Source organism: Diabrotica undecimpunctata, chromosome 7 (assembly GCF_040954645.1).
Source record: "Diabrotica undecimpunctata isolate CICGRU chromosome 7, icDiaUnde3, whole genome shotgun sequence".
Taxonomy (NCBI): domain Eukaryota; kingdom Metazoa; phylum Arthropoda; class Insecta; order Coleoptera; family Chrysomelidae; genus Diabrotica; species Diabrotica undecimpunctata.
In genome coordinates, this window is record NC_092809.1 from 70,911,138 (window position 1) to 70,923,141 (window position 12,004).

A 12,004-nucleotide genomic window follows, 5' to 3' on the forward strand; every position below is an offset into this window, starting at 1 on the left:
CTGCAGAAAAACTGAAATACAACTTAGAGAAATGGAACCCAGAAGCAAGCAAATACAACTTAAACGTAAACAAAGAGAAGACTCAGATAATGAAAATATCAAGGAAACAAGGGACGGAAGATCAAATAGAAGTAATGATAGACCAACAAAAAATAATACAGACAAATTCATACATATATTCATACAGTAATCAACAACAAAGGAGACATCGAGGATGATCTTAACAACAGAATGGAAAACAATTTCAAGCACTAAATAGAGGATTCCTTAATAACAAAGAAATATCAACAAAGACCAAGATGACAATATACAAAACAATATATAGATCTACAGTGACATATGGAGCAGAAAATTGGATATTAAACAAAAGACATCAGAGCAGAATTCAGGCAGCAGAGATGAAATGCCTCAGAAGAACGATAGGAGTAAAAAGAACTGATAGAATCAGAAATGAAGAAATAAGAGAAAGACTCAAAATCAAACCGATACTCGAGTCAATCAAAGAGAAAAAATTGGCATGGTTCGGACATCTAACCCGGATGGACAATAATAGACAAGTAAAAAGAGTGTGGGACGCCAAACCAATAGGGAAGAACAGAAGAGGAAGACCCATTAAAGAATGGAACAGTGACATCTCGCAGATACTGCAGAGTAAGGGTAAGACTTGGCAGGAAGCAACACAGATGGCATCCAATAGGAAGGAATGGAGAAAGTTCGTTAAGAGCTAGGACACCTCAGAAGACTGTCAAATATTGTAATTTAATGAATTGTATTGTAAACGGCCCAACACCGAAAGGTACAAATGGGTTCTACTGATTAAGTAAAGTAAAGTTGATCAGCAGGATGATTTTCATTAAATTTTTCATGTATTGTTGACATATTTGTGTGGGGTACCGGAGGTAACAACTAATTAGTAAAAAATTAAAATTATGTCTAATTTTTATAAAAAAATGATTTGGTAATATATTTTCTGAGATTACCTAGGGGGAGAACAAAAAATAAAAATATTTTGAAAAGTTACCTAGATTTGTTACAGAATCATGTTCTCGCTATTCTTAATCTTCCTGATTCAAATCTGGAGAATATTTGGTTTCATCAAGACGGCTGTTCAGTTCACAACTCTTGAATAATTAGAGAGTACTTTCCCGAATCGAGTTATCAGTGGAACAGGCGATATAAAGTGGCCTGCGTGATCTCCAGATCTTAGACATATAAACTTCTGTTTTGGGACATATTTAAAAAGCATCCTACTGAGGCTAGAGCCCAAAATTTGGATGAATTAAAAAACTGAGTAAGAGAAGTCCAATTCTGTTACAGCAGAAACTCTTTCATCTGTCTGCAGAAGTTTTTATGACAGATTGGGATACTGTTCAGCAGTAGGTCAAATATTTGAATTATTTCTGTAGGGCTAAAGAATTATTTCTTATTAGGAATTATTTTTTATTTTCAATAAGAGTATATAGTCCTTGGGCCCCCGTCTAATTTTTTTTATGAACACACACTCTCCAAACTTTTTTCAGTTGTTTTTTGGATGGAGTCGGACAAATTTAGAGACTGGCGCAATATGGTAGTGGGGCGTTTGTCTGTGAAACTGTCAGGAACATGTTAATTTTATGTAAAAAAAATTACGACCACATTGGTCATTTTATTTTAATCAATAGTTTTTATTATAAAAACACCGAAAAACATGCTGTCAGACAAAAGTAATGGGCCATTTGGCGCGTCGGACTCTCTAAACATGTCAAATTTATGGAAAAAAAAATTTATTACCACACAGCTGTTTTTAACACAATTGATCATAAAAACTGTTTAAAAAATTATGGTAACCTTGTCGGACAATTTTCACGGGGCATGTGCGCAGTCGGATGTGCCAAAGATGTCAATTTTATGAAACATTTTTATTTACAACCATTTTTCGGACAAAAAAGGAGGTTGTAAGTAATTATATTTTAAACCAAAAAATCAAAATGTCTGACAAAAATATTGGGGCAAATCGATAGTCGGACAAAAAAACGGAATTTAGATGGGGGGCCCAAAGACTAATATTTTTTATTTTGTTTTTAAAGAAATGCGCTTTTTGAGAAAGAAATTTGGGTTAAAAATCAGTTAAAAAATTATTGACACCTCTTTTTATAAATTTGTTTATTACATTAAAAAATACACCTATTCTTTTTTAGGGACAGCCTTCTGTTTCTTGGCTGGTAAAGGTTTTTGTGACTTCAGAACTGCACTAGCTCTGCGAAGGGCAGCCTGAAATAAAAAAAGATATACTTATATACAAAAAAATATTAAGAAAAAAATTTGTCAACAACTAATCAATTTTAAATTTCTAGTTGAAAAACAAAGTAAATACTATATTACAAAGTAATATTTATGGATTTTCTTAAATATGCAACACAAAATATTTTATCAGATGAACATACAGTTGTGCTTTAAATGATAAACAGCCATGAAAAGGAAAATAGGCTAGGAGAACTTGCCTACTTAAACACTAACAATAATATAATTGCTTATACTCTGTGCTTTCTTGTTTTTTCTCTCATTCTCTTCTTATTAATGTTTTAACATGTGATTCACTACATGTATTTTTTGACCCACTATGCCTATTGTCGTAGTTAAGTCTAGCTTTATTCTAAATTATAAAACAGGTTTCTGCCTAGACAAATTGGCATAACATTAATACAAATTATAAGTGTATTCTTGTCTGCTTATTTTGCAACATTTAGAAAACACAGATTTAGACTGAATCCTGAATTCAATTTCTGATTTATATTTCATCTAGCTTTATTACTTATTTGTTATATGGCAATATGGGTCATATTATTAACTTACACTTGTGAAGTCAGTCCATTTGCTGGTTCCATTTTTAATGTATATTATAAATAAATATCTACATCTTTGTATTTTTTGTAAATTCAACATGTTTTCATTTTCCTTATATATCAAAACTCATAATTAGTTAATAGTTTTTAGTGTATTATTAAATCTAGGGTCCATAATTAGCAATGTACCAATATATGTATACAATACTCCTTTCACAATTCTTTGAGGAAGAAGAAACCATTATGAAAACAAAATAGCATTATCTATAATGAACGGTTTGTGATGGTAGATAAAACGTGACATTCTCTTATAAATAATAACAAAAATCTAATATGATATTATTAAAGTTCATGGGTTTAGCAAATTCCCATCTGTAAACATGAGCACATGTTGATATTCGCCATCTCATTCGTCAAGAGGCTATTATATATAATTTATAAGCCAGACAGATTCTCATGTTACAGATCCAAATTTGCCAGAATGTTTAAATTCAAATTGTATCGTGTTGATTTTTAAGTTAATATATTGTGTTATATTTATGTTATAGTTATTGTTAAGTTATTTACTGGTCGTGTTATTTTTTAGAGTTTAGTTTAACTATGATTTAATGATTAAATTTCAAGAATTTCTTACACTAATAATTTCAAAAGTAAATATTTAAAAAAATCATATGATATACATCAGTACGACCCTGTTTGGCTTTCACGTGCTTCTGTTGACAATTGGGAATATGTATAGTGAATGAAGTTTATATATCTTATATAATTTCTGATTAGTTGCTGTATATTTTAAACTACAATAAGTACAATTATACTTTATTTAATTACCTTGGTAAGGTCTGTTCTGTATTTGTTAGCATTCAACAACCTCTTCAATTTGTGTAAAGATCTTCTGGGGCCAGATTTCATTGTCCTCTTTACAACATTTTGTTTAGGTTTGTGCTGAAAAAAAAACAAATTTGTGTTTTTTCAAAGATATTCCTTTGGAAGGACTTACTACTTTCACATTTTTCACATATTACATTCATTGGAAGTACCGTAAAACTTTAAGAAATATAAATGACTGGGATTATGACTAATATGGATTAGTATGATTCTGAAGCTATTTTCTTGTGACATTTTAATGTTATTGACATTATTATTAATATGAACTACATCACAATTTATGGTGAAAAAGTTTATTTTGACATTTCAACTTCCAGTTCGATTTCCAAAGTAGAAATTAAATTTTAAGATAAATGTAGGGAGGATTTTCACATTTGGTCCCATTGAAGATAGCTATAATTGAGCTGTCAATTAAAGTTCATAGAATGAAATGTTGGCGCTTGACTGTGTTGCCATGTTTTTTTAATAAATCGGGAAATTGCATGTGATTTATAATTAATAAAAATCCAATAGAACGTTAACAAACTAACAGTCAAAAAGAAATTCTTTCAAAAAATAATAAGAATAGTATTCAGGTACTTTCCACAGACATCTGGTGACCATCTGTAACAATCTGGCAACTAGTGGTTTGAGGATTGCCAAATCTATTAGCTTATTATCAAAGGCAAATGCCAAAAAAATGTTGTAATAATTAACTGCAATTAATATGAGAAGAAACAAGTATTTATTCGTTCGTGTTGTATATAAAAAAATAAAAAAAATTGCATAATTCATATAATAATATAATAAACATGTATTTTTGAAAGCTTCTCTATTTGTAATTGAAGCCTACAATGTATACATTATAAAGACATGACAACACAGTCAAACGTCAAAAATTTGTTTTGTGAATTTAATTCACAGCTCCTTTGTAGCTATCTTCAATGGGACCAAATGTGAAAATCGTCCTAAATGTAGTTTCAACTGAAATTGTGTAAGAGTGTGTGGGAAATTAAAAAAATTGATAAAACATTGTACTTATAGGAAAACTCATTTATAATTATCAAATGTATTGTTATTATAATGTGTTTACAAATGTCACTGCAATCAATTCAAGGTTCTAATTTTGATGGTTTCAATTTGTTTAGAAGCTTTTCGTAAAAGATGCTCAAGAGTAAATGACAGAATGACGCTGGTGTATTATATGGAACAGTCAAGAATAACTAAACAAAGAAAATTGTGCAGACTAACAAAGTTTAAGAAATCAGTTACATGGTCTGAAAACTTCCAATATCTATATAGTTTAAGTCTTTTTTGCAGACTTTTGGAAACTCGAAATATTAAATTAATTAAATTCAAATCAATAAATTAATTTATAATATTAAACAACTTACTTGTTTACTGGCCTTCTTGTAAACAACTGTGAATCCTTTTTTGTCAGCAGCATCTACAATTCCTACAGACTTTTTGTGGATCAAACCATTATAACGGTATGAACTCAAGTTAGTAAGATTGTTAGCTTCCTGTAAATATAAAAATATGTTAGAATATCACAATATTGGAGTATTAGATTTTGTATATTTGATTTACAACCACATTAGAATATTTGGCAAAAGACGTCCAATAATTATGCATTTAAGTTTATTATAAATGCAGAATCCATCCACATACATTGCAGGTTGTTATTCTCTAGGAATATCTCACTGTCCTATATTTTTTTTCCATCCAATAAAGTTATGCCTTTTTAAAACCAATTATTTTACTAGGAATTTGCTTATATCTTCTAATAGTTAATTTCTATTTGTGTCATTCTTTATATGGGCTAATATGTCATCCAATCTTTATAATTATTTCCTCTTTCTGAGCTTAGGTCTAACTTGGACACTAACATCTATAAATACACATGGAATTGTCATGATCACGGTAGAATTATATTACAAATTCGGAATATTTCACAAAATATAACTGTTCTAATACAAATGCCATCTATTAAAATTAATACTTACAGTGCTAAAAGGTTTGGAAATGTTTCTTTTCTTTAGAAGAAAAGCATTGTTATTGCGGATAATTCCCCACACCAAATGTGACGACATTTTGACCTAAAAGTAAAAGAAAAATATTGTATTATGAAGTTTGAATAAGGAACTTTTTGTTATAACTGCTTTAACAATAAAACTAACAATTTGCATTTAATTGTGTAAGATTTGTTAGAGTACATGCTTACCTTCCTAACCTCAGTTTTAGAAAAGATGGTGTCGTGTTTTGTCGGCGGAAACGGAAACTTCTCTGTCAAAGGTGACAGTGACATTGACATTTATGGTCTCTATATATACTAAGATCCAGTGACTTTAAAAAAGGTAGGATATTTTTTCAACCGAATGGCTCTAAATTTTGTTTATACACATTATAAAGCTCTAGTTAATGCCTATTAAAATTAATTCTCTCTAAGAATAGTCATTCAATATCTACCAGGCCTTCCTTACGTATTATTATTATTATCGTTAATAATTATTGAAATATTTATTTCAATCAAGGTTATTATATAATTATGTTTGATTTGGATAGTTAACATCACAGAGTTCTATAAAATAGTCTATATACCAACAATACACAGATAAAACCGGCTAGAGGGCACTATTTTTCGGCGGAATAAAATAAGGGAGCAAGAATTTGAAAATTAATCTTGGCTGAATATAAGAAATTTTTAAAGATCTCGCTTACGTTAGCTTTATCACGCTTTATTATCATTTTTGTCTTGGAATAATGAAGTTTATCAAATTGAACCTGTGCTCAATCAAAACAAGTGTTTTATGCCAAAACATTTATAAAGAAGATACATATCCCGCGCGCGGGTTTAATATTACATATTACCACAGTATAGACAACAACCAGTATTCCCACTCCGCTTTGGCGCGAAAGTTCGCGCATTTTACTTGCGCAGACAGCGACGCCATTTTCTCTGGACTCCGAAAAATTTGACGGCTCTCATTGGTCATTGGCCATTGTCATAGATAAATAATATAGAGGCCATTGTATTTGTTTACTTTTTGTGTATTTATAGATACAAATAAACTTTATACATTTTTTATTTCGCAATTACGTTGTATAAGTACGTCGATATGTACAAAAATAAAAACAAAAAGCCTTGCCACACTTGTGCAGCTACAAAGTGTTGTAATAATTCTAGGAAAAGTATTGTTTTCTTTCCAAAAGATGTTAATAGGTGAGTGTTAAATTAGGATTAAAATTGTGTATTACAGATGTTAAGATGTTATATTATTTATTAACGTTTCATCGTGTATTAAAAAAATGTTTGTATTTAGGCAAAAATTTGGTTAATGGCATGTGGACGAGAAGATTTATTGAATAAGGCAGAACGTTTACATAGAAGTCATCGTCTTTATGGTACTCATTTCGACAATAAGATGTTTCTGAATGATATGAGAAATCGATTACAACCTTCTGCAGTTCTCACAAACTTTCCTTTAACAGAGGGCTCATCAACTTTTGATCATACTTATTCTGCAGTAGTCCAAAACATGTCTTCCAAGATGTCCTATTAATGAAGGTAAATAAAATAAATAATTAAGATGTAACACATATGTAAGCTTTCTCTTTTTCTTTTAGAAGTAGTGAAAAGTTCAGCTATGGATATAGAGAAAAATGTTAGTATTAAACATAAACCATCCACTATAACTGTACTTCAGGATATTACTATTACTCCTGGTAAAAACAACATATTCCATGGAGAACCTAAACATGTAACTACACTTCCAGTAACACCAAGTTCAACTCAAGTGTCACAACAATTATCAATAAATACTCCCCGAAAAAATGTATTATGAAGTACAGTTATACAATTAAGGACGAAAAACCATTATTTAAAAAATAAACTTCAGAAGTTACAGTCTACAGAAAAGAAGTATATTGACAATTGAAAAATTGAAATTTTATAACCTATTTGTGTGGATATTTAATAAAAAAATGTTTAAGAATTCCATAGTTGTGAAATATGTGGCATATACTCAAAAAGTGTAAGTGTAAAGATTTTTATCTGTAACTGTATTTATCTACAATGTATTTTTGTCTAATTTTGACAGTGGGTCTGTCACCTTTGTTATTATTAAATAAACAAATAAATGTAATATCTAATGCAACATGTAATAATAAATGAAGTTCATTTAAAAATTTATTTTTTATTTCCACAAATACATTCTTACCATTAACAGGATGACGCTACTTTTAGCACTTTGTACGATTCCGTTAGACGTCTAATGTACATCAACAAGGATTGTAAGAAAAAACTCAAAGAAAAATTGTGCTATGAAGTACAGTTATAAAATTATGGAAGGAAAACCATTATTTAAATAAAAAATTCAGAAAACATTCTGTACATTCTACAGAAAAGAAATGTGTCGATAATGTGACAATTGAAGACTACATGGCACTTACATCTAAATTTTGTCCTTCGTTAAATTTAGCTAATTTCATAAATGTTCAAATTTTACAGTCTAGAAAAAAGGCAAGAGGTAGAAGATTCAGTAATCAGTTTAAACAGGATGTCTCTTAATGTACTTCAAGGGGCCAAAAGTTTTACAAAAATGTTTTGTGTAGCAAATTTTGTTTACCCAGCCCTAATATATTATTTAAAAATAATATACCAGACAGCTACTCAAAAAGTGTAACTAATTTGTCGGCTAAAACTGTATATCAATATGTTAATGTATATAAAAATAGAACCGGTGACACATTTGGTAATCTAAAAATCCCTACTGGTGATTCTGCTGACTTTATAAGTAGGTATACTTGACATTCTCTTTCAAAAGAATTTTGACATATTAGCTGTAAAGCCGAATATTATTAAAACATGTTTCTCGACTTAGTACCATAACTTTTAGTCACCTTTTAAACAAAGTCCACTCAAATATTGTACAACTTTATTTAGCCGTGTACGTTTGTACTATTTATTAAAATTCAATAACAAATTTCCCTACTCAAAAATATGAAAACAAAACTAAAAGAAAAAATAATAAAATGATTATTTGGAAACATCAATAACACATTATTTAATCGTTTATATCGAAATAACAAGTCAAAATAGTCTATTACAATGAACAGGTAAGATCAATCACTAATCAATATACATATTTAGGAGTTTTGTTCACATCCTCTTGTGTTTTTAGTGAGATATAATTAAAATATATTAACTGATTTCAAACTCTGTATTTGAATTTTGAAATGAAACTTTGCATTTTATTCTACTTTATAACCATACAGCTTTAAAACTAGCATATTTATTAAAAACTGTTGCATAACTCTCCATTTGATTTTTTTTTGATAGTGTATAAGACAGTTCTGTAACAAATAGTTGTGAAACTTTAGAAAACAAAATCATAAATACAACGCAAAACAATTTTAGGTTTTTTTTTTTAATTTCTCGAAGAATGAAAGAGTAGCAAGAAGAGTTTTGAAATTGGTTGAAATTAAAATCAATTTTGTTAAATAAATCAAAGTCGGCTCTGTCGCGTCCATATGTGCAGGGCCAGTCCTCGGTTTTCGTCCAGAAAATATGGCGTCAAGGTCACCGAATTTTGTCTAAAAAGATCAAAGGTACCGCGGTAGAGTGAGAATACTGGTTGTTATCTATACTGTGATATTACAGTCTATTTAGGTTATTAGGTCTAGGTGGGTTGATTGTCTTTTAAGAACTTTTCTTCTCTCTTTTCTACCACGAGTGAAAATTTTTTATTTAATTAATTACTAACTGCCTACTTATGTGCATAATTACATTAACAAAAGCAATGACTAGTACATCCATCCATCTATTCTTTCATTTATCCAGAGATATGTAAGTTAGTAAATTAATTAAAAAAAAAAGAAATAAAAAGAATTATTGAATTTGGATATTTATTATCTGTATTATATATTACAATAATGTAGGTATATTAACAAAGCAATGTCCGTTTTTAAAGCTCTGGGCTTCTCTACTGGCGTTGTATTGCTGTTTCACTACAGTAAAATACTGAGCGCCACGAAACGAAATTTTTTCGATTAATCAAATAAAATAATGTAAAGATATTTCTTAATTTCGAAGCTGTGCCCAACGTTCAGCTGTCTTTAAGAGAAATCAGCTCAAAATATTATAAATTTGGGGGACAAGGCTTTATAAAATGCTACTGCAATCAAAAATGATCTTCAAAATTATAAGAAATTCTTCGAAATTAAGAAAATTCTCCTTACATTCTCTTATTTGATTCATCGAAAAGTGTTTATTGTTTCGTGTGTCATCCCTACTTTCTATAAACCGTCAACTATTTTATTTTGTATGATACCCAAAGCATTTCGAGGATCTTAATTTGGCTCTATGCTCTATCAAAGCTGGGAATAGGTATGGTCACAGTATTTCTAATCGCAATTGGCAGACATTTTTGTTCAGCTCTTAGTGACGACGGTCTAGGGGCTTTGTCAGTATGGTGATCCTTATTTTTTTCTCCGATTGAAGTATCTTCTTTCACAGCTGACGATGACGGTCTAGGTATTCCCATTTCATATATTTGAGATAAATAAAATTCATATAGGTACTTACCCAAACCAAATTTGCATGTAAATAATAATTAAAGAGCTTATTTCGAAAGGGTCTTAAATCCAAAATTCCGATTTTTTAAATTTTATTAAAGATGTGAGGTCGGATAATATAATTCAGCCAGAGAAAACAGGATTCGTTTGTATAGGCATTTATTTCGAATTTACATATACAAATGAAAAAGTAATTATCGTTAAGTGTCTACTGAATACAATGACGTACTATTTATTTATTTCGATAGATGGGTGTGACGATATTCGATATGGTAAACTAAGATACGGCGATCGAGGAATTGAGGTCGTACTCGTACCTCAACGCAGAACGAGTACTTGGACAGGGATAAGGATGTCTATCTAGTTCAACGCACCAGATAGAAAGAATACGCCAATATCGTTCAACGCAGCCAGAGGAAGGATTGTCAATATCGCTCAACGCGCCAGATCGACTGGGTTCGGAAGGATTTGGGACACGTTCAACTCACCTGTCCCCAAGGTCAGATATTCTCAACTCAAGGCGTCGAGAATGGTTAGCTGTCTTTCAGTTTCGACTTTTCGAGTCGAACTATACTATTCGAGACGGAACAAAAACATGTTTTGTTTAACACATAGGCGTACTCTAGACGATAAAATATATTATCGCCACAAAGACGTTACAGATTTCTTCAGGCCTAGAATAAAGTTTTTTGCACCAAAATGATTTATTTATATACCATTTGAAAAATGTATTTTCATTTTCAAAAAGTCTCCCTACTAGTTTTATTTGCAAGGCGTCTTAAATCGGCCTGGTCAAACTATGGGCGCAAGTAACTTGATTCACCATGGGTGTTTACTTGTAGTTGATGTGTACACGTTGTGCTACAAAGGTGCATTTTTTTTTGTTTATTTGTGTATATAACTATAATGGCTAGTGTTGAAGAAGAGGTCTTACATGAGTCGTACCGCAAGAAAAAAGATCATGAACAAGTTATTTGCCAGTAGAAAGTAGATCGGGTAGGAATTTGGAAGAGTAGAAAAAAACATTAAAAAAAACTGAAAATGATTTGTTAGCAACGAGTACTGGTTTACTCATGAATGGAAACTATCGGTTAGTAGGCACAAAATGGATTTTAAAATCATAGAAATAACAGTGAGCAGAGTGGGTTGCAAGTCCAACTACTAGGATTTTTCCATGTTTTCACATACTGTCAAAACGGAAAGAAAATGGTCATCTCTTAAGCCAAACAGAGAGACCTTATGCCATTTAATTAAGTAAGAGAAGTTAAAATATGTTAAATTACTTTTAAGCTAGGATTTTCGAACAGCATTCTGCCATGTCATTTTGGCATAAAGTTTTATCAGCTGATATAACTAATGTTGTCGAAAACTCTATTTCTAATGACGATGATAACAAATTATGACGTTTTAATACCTGATGTGAGTTTGACTGGTCAAACCCCGATTTCATGAAATTAAGTTTCAACATCTGCCTGGCCAAATTAGTCTGCTAGGTTTGACGAAAATTCTTTAGTCAAATCCGTAAGTTAGACCTGGGAATTGAGTAGTCAAACCTAGGAGAGCCCGAGTTTCTAGGTTTGACTATAACGTACACACATAATAGCCTTATTATCGAGGTATGATACTTACGGCCATTATTGTAAAATTTATTAAATAGTACAAAAAGTTTTTTGCAAGTATCTCAGCAAATTATTGATAGATTTGAACAAGTGAAAATTCAAATTAACCTTCTCGTCATAATA

General features: G+C 30.6%; 1 protein-coding gene and 1 long non-coding RNA gene across 3 annotated transcripts; one reads left to right on the top strand and one right to left on the bottom strand.

The window, feature by feature from the left end:
- Positions 1-2,125: 2,125 nt before the first annotated feature.
- RpL28 (ribosomal protein L28) lies at positions 2,126-6,015 on the bottom strand. Of its 2 annotated transcripts, none has more exons than XM_072537510.1 (5): positions 5,911-6,015; positions 5,693-5,785; positions 5,081-5,209; positions 3,651-3,764; positions 2,126-2,250 (listed from the first exon to the last, which is right to left on the bottom strand). In XM_072537510.1, exons 1-5 carry the CDS (start codon positions 5,998-6,000, stop codon positions 2,164-2,166), a joined length of 513 nt encoding a protein of 170 aa, XP_072393611.1. In that variant the 5' UTR covers positions 6,001-6,015; the 3' UTR covers positions 2,126-2,163. The 2 variants fall into 2 exon arrangements, with proteins under 2 accessions (XP_072393611.1, XP_072393612.1); XM_072537511.1 differs by lacking the exon at positions 5,911-6,015 and adding an exon at positions 5,867-5,890.
- Positions 6,016-6,676: 661 nt separating this feature from the next.
- LOC140446817 (uncharacterized) lies at positions 6,677-9,331 on the top strand. Its single transcript, XR_011951505.1, has 3 exons — positions 6,677-6,909; positions 7,010-7,254; positions 7,314-9,331. It is a non-coding gene; the product is annotated as an uncharacterized lncRNA (long non-coding RNA).
- The last annotated feature ends 2,673 nt before the right edge of the window (positions 9,332-12,004 follow it).

What these genes read in the sequence shown, in the direction of transcription:
- RpL28 (XM_072537510.1), bottom strand. Translation starts at nt 6,000, where the DNA reads ATGTCAATGTCACTGTCACCTTTGACAGAGAAGTTTCCGTTTCCGCCG. An exon ending in CTAAAACTGAGGTTAGGAAG is followed by an intron (nt 5,786 to 5,910) that starts GTAAGCATGTAC and finishes TTTTACTTTTAG; the next exon opens with GTCAAAATGTCGTCACATTT. An exon ending in ACAGAACAGACCTTACCAAG is followed by an intron (nt 2,251 to 3,650) that starts GTAATTAAATAA and finishes TTTTTATTTCAG; the next exon opens with GCTGCCCTTCGCAGAGCTAG.